The sequence below is a fragment of the Centropristis striata genome, chromosome 1, assembly GCF_030273125.1.
Source record: "Centropristis striata isolate RG_2023a ecotype Rhode Island chromosome 1, C.striata_1.0, whole genome shotgun sequence".
Classification (NCBI taxonomy): Eukaryota; Metazoa; Chordata; class Actinopteri; order Perciformes; family Serranidae; genus Centropristis; species Centropristis striata.
This window is the reverse complement of record NC_081517.1, coordinates 8674237-8686700: the sequence shown is the minus strand read 5'-3', so window position 1 is coordinate 8686700 and position 12464 is coordinate 8674237. Positions and strand designations below refer to the sequence as shown.

At 42.5% G+C, this 12464-nt stretch overlaps 1 protein-coding gene across 1 annotated transcript in view; it reads left to right on the top strand.

The window, feature by feature from the left end:
• The window catches only part of LOC131968572 (zinc finger protein Aiolos-like), a 63738-nt gene extending 53270 nt beyond the window's left edge, over window positions 1–10468 (top strand). The window contains exons 4-11 of the mRNA XM_059329513.1: window positions 374–528; window positions 1400–1465; window positions 1735–1845; window positions 4173–4586; window positions 6404–6571; window positions 6969–7085; window positions 7916–8026; window positions 9333–10468. Of these exons, the coding sequence (XP_059185496.1) occupies window positions 374–528; window positions 1400–1465; window positions 1735–1845; window positions 4173–4586; window positions 6404–6571; window positions 6969–7085; window positions 7916–8026; window positions 9333–9973 (1783 nt within the window). The 3' untranslated portion in view covers window positions 9974–10468. The remainder of the gene's footprint in view (window positions 1–373; window positions 529–1399; window positions 1466–1734; window positions 1846–4172; window positions 4587–6403; window positions 6572–6968; window positions 7086–7915; window positions 8027–9332) is intronic.
• Window positions 10469–12464: the final 1996 nt, after the last annotated feature.

Sequence of the window (12464 nt, the reverse complement as noted above, 5' to 3'; positions counted from 1 at the left end):
CTCAACAGGAACAAGATGTCATTAAAAATTGGATATGAAACCTATTAAATTAATGACTAGAAATTGAGTTACAGTACAAGTGCTGAGTGAAATTTTAAAAGACGATTGAAAAGTTTGAATGAAAAGTAGCTTTGTACTTTGGCCACCAGATGGAGTGATGGCTCCTTAAATGGAAACCATGTGGACCGCCTGAGTTGATATAAAAGCCATAATCATGTCTTTGTTTCACTCCTAAACATACAGTTTTATGGACTCTACATGTTTAGGTTTAGTGGCAGAATGTTTATGCTCCGATGATGGAAACAGTAAGAACTAATCTATATCACTGGTGTTGCTGCTCTGCTGTATAAACATGCTTCGCTCTTTGTTGCAGGACCTTGTTCAAAACAGGTTCCTGTTCCTTTAAGGGAGCTCCCCAAATTCAGCGTAGTGACGTGCGTATATTCCATATTCAGAGAAAGTCCAGTGGCGGAGTGTGGAGTCTCCTACTGCGAGAGCAGTCTCCTCCGGGTGCTGAGCAAAAAGCAGGTCAGATCATTTCATCTTCACTCAAACTTACTGTTATCTTCCAACAAACTATGAAACCAAAAAGTACCTTGGAATTACTTGTAACATGTAGACATGTGCTTCTCAATTTCATTTTGACGGTGTGAGAAAGTTTGGTATTGCTGTATTTTCCTCTGTGAATGTGATGTAGGAGTAGTTTCAGCTCTCTAAATGATGAACCCTTTTTTAATTAGCTATACAGCTTATTTTATCGCTGTTAAACTTGTGATATAAATTGTTAAAGTATTCTTACTCTGGGGATTTTTAATAGTTCAATGAAAACTGAAACAGGCTGTATAAGTGTACAGCTTGATCTTTATTTCCTACTTATTTTAAACCTTTACCTACAAGTGTTGGAGTCTCGCTGGTTGTCGGCGTTGAAATCATTTGTACTCTTGCTCCTGTGTACAGCCCCAGCAGGAAGTACATGTGCAGTGAACATCATCTCTTTCTCATAAGGCTAAATGTAGTGACAGGGTCGAGCAATCAACCGTGGGCTTTTACCCTCATTTTTTTTTTTTATAAACTTCTTTTTATGCTGTCCAACCAACAGGAACAGTGAGGTGCAAGTGTTGCTTCTATTTCTTCACATGCTTTGTAGAAATAGTAAGGGAGGTTTTTAATAGTGTCAAGAACATTAAGAAAGGTATATTCGTGTCAATGTGACACATAAATCGTCACATATTGAGTGCATCGAACTAAAGCCTTTTTTTGTGTGTGTTAAAGTTAATTTTCTGGCTGTGTAAACCTAGATCTAGTTCTGAAAACACCACAAGCAGGAATTTGGCTTAACCTGATTATTTGGATTACAAACTATTTCTCATTAACCAAAAATTGTAATTCCTCTCCACAGAACATTTTTTCATCATGAACACAGATAAAGATCCTGAATTTACCACAACAGAGGAAAACGGGATGGGTGAGTATCTGATTCCATGTGTTTAGCATGAGAGTGTACGTGATCATTTCTCCACAGCTGCCGTCATCCTGCCCACCGCACTGTACTGAGCACTGAGGGCTGAAGCTGCATGCATGGAGCCATCAGTTGTCTATGTTCCCACATGAAGAAGCAATTTTTAATATTCCATTATTGCAACACAGAAGCATAGTTTAACGTTTTTTTAATTATCCCAATGAAACAAAAAGTAACACAAAGTCTTTGCACATGCACAACGTGTCACTTTTCAGACGTTTGCAGTGATGTTGCAGATGTGAAGCCACAGCAGGAGGAAGAAGAGAGGGAAGATAACTCATGCAGTGAGAATGGAATGCACTGTGCTGAAGATGTGACAGATCCACGTACGTACCCACACACACACACACGCACACACACACACGTATATAAGTATATATAGATACATATAAACATACGCCTGACATTTTTCCATTAGACTGGCATTTTAGCCATCAAGCTCGTACCATCAGCACTTTTTTGTTCACAACAGTTGTAAAAAAAAAAGTGTGAGGGACGCAGCTACCAAGCCCAAGATTTAATACAATGAAATGCTGCTGTTTGGAAATGTTCAAAGTAACTTAAATAACGTTCTTGTTTTTAGCATTTCTGTGTTTACCTTAAAGGGACAGTTCAGCCCGAAACCAAAAGATACATATATATTTTCCCTCTTACCTGTAGTTGTGTCTTTTTTTTTTTTGCAATCCAAACAGTTTTGGTGTGAGTCGATGAGAGATGGAGATGTCGGCTGTTAAGATGTCGGCCTCCACAATTCTGTGGATGACCTTTAGTAACTGGGTCATGATTTCTGGAAAGAGACATTGCTGTCGAGTTTTTAAAATGTATTTTTGGCACTTTGAGCACCATGAGCAAATCACCATTCAGTTCCATTATATTCTAAAGAAGGCAGACATATCTACAGTTGATATCTCCAATACTTGACAACTCACAACAACCCAATCTAGCTAGATTAACAGCACTACAGGTAAAAGGAGAAATCTGTGTTTTCGGAGTGAAGTGTTCTTTTAATGGTTTTAATAGTTCCATATACCAAGGTGCATTCAAATTTTCTCAACCCATAAGAACAAGTAAAGGGTTTTAGCATTAGACTTGGTAGACTTGGTGGCAAGGTGGGTGCAATTAACTATGATCAACTAGAGGGAGATTTGGTTGATGGACAAGGAGTAAGAGCTGTTTGTATATCATCCAACTGACATCACAAGGTTTTGGGTGCTCCAGTTATACTGGGGTATAGCTGAAAGGTGCCTTTTTGTGTCTCCTTCCCTGGTGTTCATCATGATTTCAGAAAATGCAAAAATAATTAGCAAATAATTCTCAGAATTTGATTTAATCAGCTTTTAACACTATTAGAGTAGAATCAGAGCAGTAAAAAGAGTGCCAGGTTTGGTTTTGTCCTTTGTTTGTTTGGTTTTGTACTTTGTTACTGTTACTTACATTTTAGTTATATATAATGTGATTTATTGATGATGATTTATATTTATTATCAGGTATATTATGGCTTTTTCTTCATATGCACCCTCACACCAAGCAGGTTGCATTTCTGAACTGTGACCACCTTGTTTTACCGCGTGGAAATGTTTAAAATCCGGCTTGTGGCCTTAGTCCCTCATTTGTCACTTAAAAAAAAAGAAAATGGTGTTACCCACAACTCTCCTGTTTATTTCTGACTGCCACCCGTCTGCCCCATCGGGTGCACTTCCTAAAGCCCTGCTCTGTATGTGATGCGCAGCCTGCGGTTCACTGCTCTGAGACCCTGGACTCTATATCGGGCCTCTCAGAGCTCTGCTTGTGCAAAGTTTCCATAGCACCTCTGAGCGCTTTCCACAATACAAGGCGCTGCTCTTTAGCTCATCACCAGCCACAGCCAAGACCACAGTGTGGTTTCTGGATGGAACTGAGTACAACGGGGGTTGGTTGACACTTAGCAATAGGCTAGGTGAGAGGTCCTGCAAACCAGGCCTCTGGCTCTGCGTGCCAACAGTTGTGGTGTTGAGAAATGTTTAGCATACTGCTGGACAGATGTGTGATGTATGGTTAAGCAGGACGTGTGGCTGAGAAAGTGGTCAATAAAAATACTTGCATGCGATAGAAATTAAGTAGAGTTAGTGCTCTGCTGACTGCTGAAGGGAATTGGCGGCCTTTGGTGCAAATAAACTTTATATTTGGGACTTTTTTCAACATCTGTAATACAGGCAATCAACAATCAGTCTGAAATCTCTTTTTAAAAGCAGATGAGGAATTGGTGTCTGTGTGAGGCGCCTGCTGCGTCTCTCCCCTGCCCTGGTTCTACTTTCTGTGTATTCAGAGGAAATGCTTTCCCCTTATCTCTAGTACACATCTTCTAAATCTCTTTGTGACACTATACACTGGCCCAAATTAAGTTACCCACACTTTGGAGCTGTGCAAGTGCTAATATCTGCTGTATCAACTATAAATACAAATGTAGAAGTGAAGATGTGACAGCGTTTCACAGCCTGGTTGGAGTGGAGTGACATTCAGCTTATTTAGTGCCTTATTTGGAAGTAAGAACATTATCTGCTGTGTATGTACTATACCTCCCTATATATATATATGTGTGTGTCTTATCTCTGTAAATGGTTGCTTTTATGTTTCAATCACAAATTTTCTTTTCATTTGCTTCCTCCTTGTTTAGATGCAATAAAGATGGAGGCAATGGAGATGGAAGACGGCGAGCAGTACCCCAAGGCTGAAAAAGAAAGCGAGATTGTGCTAAAAGAGGAAGCAGAGGGGGGCAGCGAGGACGGGACGGAGGAAGGATTTGATGAGGAGAGGACAGAGGAGGAGGATGATGAGGAAAGGGACGGGGAAGGAGATGAAGAGGGAGACGGCCTGAATGAGCCACAGGACCTGTCACTGGTGGACTACTCGCGTTACGACAGCACCACCCCCCCAGACGCCCACACAGCTGCTGCAGGAGCAGAAGGGACCTACGTGCCTGGAGCCGTGGCCCCCCGCATCCAGGGGACAGGCAAGCTCAACTGTGACATCTGCGGCCTGTCCTGCGTCAGCATCAACGTACTGCTGGTGCACAAGCGCAGCCACACGGGTAAGCACAGGAACCTGACCTCAAACACAGCAGTTGCGAAATCACCACTCTGTTGATAGCAGTGGGAGATAGCACCTTGTATTGACTAGGTCAAGACGTTTGATGGAGTAGCTACGATTAAGAAGTCACTCATGGCGCACATATCCCCACAGTGCTACAGCAAGAGATTGTGAAATATCCTCTATTGTTGTTCAAACTTGAAGCACATGCAATAACTTTGTAATGTAAACAAATAGGTCAGCACGTCATAATACATCTACAGCCTTCATTTTGTCCTGAATTACGCAACACCTGTAGTTACTCACATATATGACCCATGATTAGGGCAGAGTACGTTTTCTGTCATGCTCAGGTTATTTAAAGACAAAATTTGTCACTGTGGAGAAATACAGAGTTGTGTGCACACATCAATATTAGCCAGAAAGGTCAAATTGAGATACAATATCTGTTCTACCACAGAGTCAAATCCAATACTGAAGTCAAAGTAAAGACACTCCTGGTCACATATTACTACAGTGTAAGGGAAAGTCCTTCTGTCTAATTTTGACTTGAGTTGAGGTACTGGATCACTTGATTACTTGATTTTTAATATACTTAAGTGTTCAAAAGTACATTTTCTTTTTAATGTCAACACATTGTTGATCGACTTGTGACTTGAGTGCAGTTGCGAGTTCTTTTTTCTTCACCTTGTTCACCTCACTACTTGTACTTAAAAGTACAACTTTTGGAAATGTATTGGAGTAAACATAAGGCACAGAAAAATTAAAACTCAAGTAAAGATACTCAAAAAATGATCTTAAGTAATGTACCTTGTTACTGTCCACCCCTGGCTCTGGTCAAGATGAGCAGCAGAATAAAAAGAAGGAATCAGAAGCTAAAATAGTCGTGACCAAATACTGGTACATTTAAAAGTCATCTTTCTGTAAAAAGTGATTTTTAAATATTTTTTAACAACAGTGTCATCATTTTACTCATGAGTAGAGGTGACTCGTAGAATAATGCCGCCTTCAGATGGAACTCATGAGGCTGTTTTTCGACATGGGTAGTGAAATGCACAATATGCTTGGCATTTCTGTGGTTTGAGTCGTGAGAACTTGTTTCTAGGTCTCTGACGGTCAACGTGGATGTTGCTTTGTTCCCTTTTCAAAGATGGTGAATGATTCTGTGTGTTTTTTGCAAGTCACTGTAATACTAGGGACGTGAAAATAATAATTATAATAACATACATAATTGTATGGCACTTTGCATACAAACAGCTCTACAGTGCTTTTAAAATACATTTTGAAAAAATCCAGTATGTTAGTGAGAAAGCAAATGATTAAAAAGATCAACTTAAGACATGCGAAGTCATTAAAAAACAGCATATGGGATTCCATGTGAGCCATGTAACAGGTGGTGCCAGTAAAAGGCTGGGTTAAAAAGATATGTTTTAGAAGCCGTTTAAAAAATCCAACAGATCCTGCCTCTCTAATATCCTCCTGTTTTTGTCTCCAGAAAAACAGGAGCAGCCGATCTAAAGGTTAATGCGGCAATGTTAGGTGACAGGGAGTCTGTGATGTAGGCCACTGACAGATTTGTATACAAGTAGAAGGACTTTTTAAACTGACAATTAGAGTAAATCATATCTAATATAAGCAGAACAACATTTCCACTTCTGAAGTTGTGAACATCAAACTGATGATCAACAGTAATCCAACCCAATTTAGATAATTTGCAATGATGGAACTTTAAGGTGAAATCAAAAGACATAAAAAAAAAACAGTGTTGAGATAAAATGCAGGATTGTTTTTTTAATGGTGTGTTTTTTTCTCACTTAGGTGAGAGGCCATTCCACTGCCCTCAGTGCGGGGCCTCCTTCACCCAGAAGGGAAACCTGCTGCGCCACATCAAACTGCACTCCGGGGAGAAGCCTTTCAAATGCCCCATGTGCAGCTACGCCTGCCGCCGACGGGATGCTCTGAGCGGGCACCTGCGCACCCATTCTGGTACCAGCCACCACACACTCGCTCACACGTGATATGCACTGATACTGTATGCACCTGTGTACAGTATCATGTTGGTTGGTTTCTCACTCCTTCATGTTGGTTTCTCGCCCCTTTGAATCTTAACACATGCTGAGCCTGCATGGCTTTTCCAGTAACACCCTGCCATGCACTTTCAGACGGTTACACACATCACACATGTCATCTTACTCATTTACCTCTGGAAACTTACTCACTCACTTTCAGATCACGTGTTTTACCTGCAGACACACCACACAGTCTCTAAAGTGCACATCATCAGTTTTGTTGGAAACCATGTACTTGTAATCATACTCCTTGTACCGTTTAGATGGTGTTGATTTTTCATGTGTTGGTGTTTAACTGAAACTCCTGCTCACAGTAGAGAAACCGTTCAAGTGCAACCACTGCAATCGCAGCTATAAGCAGCGCAGCTCCCTCGAAGAGCACAGGGAGAGGTGCCATGTGTACATTCAGAGCAAAGGTCCCGCCGAGCGAGGTGAGCACACACTGCACACTTTCTGACACTCGCTTCATCAGCAACATCGTCAAACACGACTTCACAGCACAAACAAAGACACCTCACACATATAACTGTTAACATAATCAGACCACAGCACAGTCTACTCATTTGCACAAATGGAGCGCACAATTATAGCTGTTATTGCTAACAGATCCTGTTTTTATAGCCTCATTAAATTAATGAGCTTATGGCTGTTACCCCATCATTACAGCTAAATAGGTTATGGCTGCTGTGGTGGGGAGGCACAGCAGATGAAGACCGCTGCTAATGTGCGCAGTGGCAAAAGAGAAGCCAAATATGTAGGGCAAATGTTTCAGCCCAGCCGCTCCACACTCACACACACACACACAAACATACACCCTCTATGTCTATAACCTCCCCCCAAAAATGCCTTCACATACTGACAGGACAGTTGCACGGTTGCAACACAGAGACAATGCTCTGTTTTTGTGGTCACCGAATGTCGTAAGTTTATGCCTGATAGTGCCGTAGTGGTGAGGAAGTACATCCTCATCCTGTGGTCTCTCCTGCACTGGTGAAGTAAAAAAAAAACCCACCAGGAAGTGAGGTCAAAGAAGCTTCTGATCTCAAATTAATATCTTGTTCCTCCCAGTGTGACTCAGCTCTGAGCAGCAGCTGTGTTCTGCAGGACTTTTTTTTTTAACTTCACTTTATTAACTCTGTAGCTTTGGCAGGTGGACAGTTGCAGCTCAGTGCACTCCACTCCACTTTACTTAAGATAGTGCTGCTTGATTGAGGAAAGGGCTTCATTTCCTTGTTGCATTTACTCTCTCACCGTCAAGCAGAGGACGGCCAGACATCCAGGACTCAGATGGGCACTGAGCGTGCTCTGCTGCTTGACAGGCTCGCAAGCAACGTAGCCAAAAGGAAGAGCTCCATGCCACAGAAGTTCACCGGTAAGAGCAGCTCAACTCACAACACGAAGACATGAGACACGAAGGCGCTGAGTAAAGACACGCACTGACCTGAAATAGATAAAAGAGAGTGGTTGTTGTTTTTTTTTGTTTCGTTGATATGCTTATCTACTCAATTGCTAAATTATATTTTTAGATCTGTTAATGCCCACATGTTTACTGACTTCTTGATTGTGACACTAATATTTTGTGCAGCTATTATATACATTGTTTACATTATTTGTGCTTTTTGCTGCGCATTTATGCTTCACATTATACAGAATTCCTGTCAATAACTTAGAGTTGTCTGTCTAAGCTACTTGTTGGTCTGTCTGTTTGTCTCTGCTGGCCTCCATCTCTTGTCAAACAGGAATTGGGGGCAGAGCACCTGCCTCATACCTGCACACACCACTGTGGTCTCCACTGTCCTAAATTCTCAACCAGAAATGTGTCATAGGTGGGTATCAGTAACCATGCATGGTTAAATAAATGGATACATCTAAAAAAAAAAAATTAAAAATAAATGGGACACACGCTTCCATTTAATTACTCACTGTTTACTGTTTTTGATTATAATTTGCCTGAGTAATGAATGATCAGTTTCAGTAAATGGCTGACTTCAGGGGCGTACACACACACACACACACACACACACACACACTCAAAACCATTTTCAATAGTTGGCTCTCACCTTTCGGGTTCAGCCTAACATTGGGTTGTAGTTTCGCAATAAAGCCTCAAGCTGCTCGCAAAACGAGGGTGTACTGGCAAAAAAACCCTCCTTCATCTCTCTATCAGGTTGACAAATGAAGTGAGATCTTTCAATATGACAACCACAGGGGGAAAAGAGAAGTAATGTCTGCAACCGCAGAGAGAGAGAACAGGCGGGAGGCGAGAAACGTGAGCAGGTGCCTCATTGTCTATACTTCTGTGCTGCAGCTGCACTGGAGGCCTCCGTCTGCGTCGTCTGCTTCCTCTCAGCCCTCTGTCCTCTCATGCCTCCAAGCTCAACTGCTGGCTCAGGATTCTTTAAAGCTTCTTCTGTCCTGTGAACCTGGTGTGTTCCAGTTCACTGTGTAAGTTTTCCTTTGTGTTGCCCTGGGGGTGCACATTTTTCTCATTGCCTCTGCTCAACACTAAAGTGAGGACCCCTTAGAGTCCTTTAAGGATCTATTAGATCTTTTTCCATCTGTAAGCAATAACTGTTTTAACTGCTGCTTGCTGCCTGTGGTAATGCTGTTGGATGAAGTATGTGAAAGCTCTTCCCGCGGAGTCCTGAGTGCTCTTTCTTCTCATGTTGCCGGCCTAGGCGACAACGGTGTCTGCCTGGACCTGAGCTTTAACAGGGAGATGGTGTACCAAAGTGACGTCAAGGACCCTCCATCACTTCAACCACACTCCCCAGGGCTCGACCCCCACCATCAGCAACAACCCAGCCTAACAGGGCCAGACAGCAGCCCGGCGCCCTCTCGCAGGCCCTTCCCCATCCAGTTAGGCCGGAACGACATCAGCCCAATGGGCCTCACTAATGGCCACAAGATGGGCATGCCGCTCCTGGGCCTCCCTCACGCCACCCAGCCGCCCCTCAGCATGGACTCGTTCCACACTGACGGCTCACAGCCTGTCATGTACAGCTTGGGGCACCTGCTGGGGGGGCTGCCTCCTCAGAACGGTATTCCTCACCCACATGCCCAGACCATCCCCGTGTCGCCGCTGGAAGCTTTACGGGTAGTGCGGGCCGACGGGGATGGAGGAGTGATGCCCGGGGCGGTGTACCCCTGTGCCCACTGCAGGGTGATCTTCCTGGACTATGTCATGTTCACCATACACATGGGGTGCCACGGCTTCCGTGACCCGCTCGAGTGCAACGTGTGCGGCCATCGCAGTCGGGACCGTTACGAGTTCTCCTCCCACATAGCCCGCGGTGAACACCGCCTAGAACTGAAGTAGCTTTCATTCATGCTTACACACACACACGCACTAACACACACACACACACACACACACACTCTCAGACAGATAAAACTGTATGAGCACACACACGCAAACACAGATTTACTCATATATGTATCTGGTAGTATCAGAAATGAAAGCATGAAGTAGCAGCTATCTCTCTCTCAGTCTGGAGTTTGTGAGTGTGTACGTGTGTGTGTTGGTTCTTGTACATCCTGCGTAGAGAGGACCATGTTTTTAACCAACAGAGTGAGGAGATTTTTGGGAAATGAGGACATTTCAGCCAGTCATCACTTCTTCAAAGGCCTGTTTTAAGGGTTTAAAATTTGGCTTTAAGGTTAAGGTTACAATTATGTTTAAGTTAGGGTAAGGGTTGGGCTTAGGCATTTCGTTGTGATGGTTAAAGTAAGGTAAGGGGCTTGGTAAGGCAGGATGTTAATGAGAGTCCTCACACAGATAGAAGTCAAGGTTGTGTGTGTGTGTGTGTGTGTGTGTGTGCGTGTGTGTGTGTGTGCGTGTGTGCGTGCATGCGTGCGTGTGTGTGTTTAAGAGAGAGAGAGAGATAAAGACAGACGTTATAAGAGTGTGACGGGTGTCAGAGTGTTTTTAGTCATACTGTACTCATCTGAAAAGATGGCCTGTAAAGTGTTTATGCGGGAGTAATTATACTTCCTTTTCATATGTACATTTGTACTGAATCCTCCCTGCTGCTGCTGTAGCCACTGTTTATATCATAAAGCCATATGCCATATATATTCATTCAAATGTTTAAAAAATAGCAAAAATGCATGCATTTAACGTGATTCTGCTGTTGGTGTTTTCCTGTTATTTGTGCAAATGTGTAAAAATAAAAGATAACCTCTTTATTCCTTCATCACACATAGACAAGGACTTTGTTGAGAGAAGTGTATCTTATCTGAAAAACACTTGCCAATTCAAGACTGCAGAAAAAAAATCCTATTATCTCGAAGGTCACATGTCTCCCTTTTAGGCTGTGGTTTGAGAGAAGTGCACTTCACGGCTTCAAAGGACATAACTTCGCTCTGCACTATGTGTTGGTTTCTCACTCCTGAATATTATACACTCCCACAAGTTAGAAATGGCTCACAGTTTTGCAGAGACGTTTTTCTCACACGAAGTAGAGGTGTATATATATGACTCAGAAAGCACAAATAACTCTATCTAAGAAGGACAGAGGTAATGGGGGTATAAATAAAAAATGGAGGTGGGTCTAAATTAAATGTAACGTGCTGTTAAATACCTTAACATTTCTCCTGAAGCACGGTAAAGCTGTTATGTTACATTAAATCAGGAACAAAGAGGATGAGCCTCTGCAGCAGCTAAAATTTGTATGATGTGAAAATGATCAAATGAGGGTAAAATGTCAAATGACACATGCCTTTGTTGTGGGATTGACTCCTAATTTCATCACAGGATTTAGACATCACGGTTCCTTCCCCAGATGCTGATGAAATGATCACAAGTCACTTCACATCAGCGTCCATCTGCTGGCCAAAGTGTGGTACTGCATGACAGTGGATTGTTCTTGATGTGTTTTTCTTACACAGTAAATGGTTTATAATGTGCTATAATTGTTAGAAGGCATTAAAAAATATTGATAATATAGGCTTAATAGAAACTTGCTGAAACCTCAATGGCAGAATGTCCAAAAAAAAAAAAAAAATGCAAATGCAAATGCAAATGAATCTGTAGTTTCACTCTTCCCACCAACACTCACTCCACCCACAGAAAAGATGGTGATAAGTTCTGTCTGCCAGTAAAAGTCCACATAATGGGAATTTATCAGTTTGGGTTCAAATTGAGGGTTTGTGGTCATTTTAAATATGACAAACTTTAGGAACTTCTGCTGACATTAAGTTTCTTTTAGGGAAGTTTAGGTGAACACTAAAATTTGGGTTGTCACTAGTCAATAATTCAGTGTGCATTGGGCTGTGTGCGCATGGATGTACTTCGCCCACATGTCAGTGCCGGGACTCGGTCACGCCCTGCTGCCTTCAGACCAGAATGGGTGTTAGCTTCATCCAGCTGCCACCATGCTATCTGTCTTCTCCATCAGCGCCAGTTCCCTTTTTCTCTCTTTGGGGTTGAAGAGAAGTGACACTTGTGAGACAAACTATCATCGCAGCATCCGTTAGATTGAAAAGCCTAGTCATCCATTTAAAAGAAAATAACCCGGTTGCTTCTCTTTTTCCAGTTAGAAGAGGATGATTTCAGGGTATTTTTCTTCTCAGTAGTTTGTTAGTAAGATTGCAGAAGTCAGGTTAGCTTGTAGGAAGATAAAAAAACAACAACTTGACGCATCACCTCTGAACATAAAACAGCCATATAGAGAAAAGGGAATAGGACTAGCGTCTAGAAACTGAGTGTGTGTGTCTGAAGTCCCATTTCCACTATAAAAGTGACCTGCCAGACAGGGTTCACTCAGCCAGTTGAGACAGGAGTCCTAAAGCAACAATGACGCAAGTCC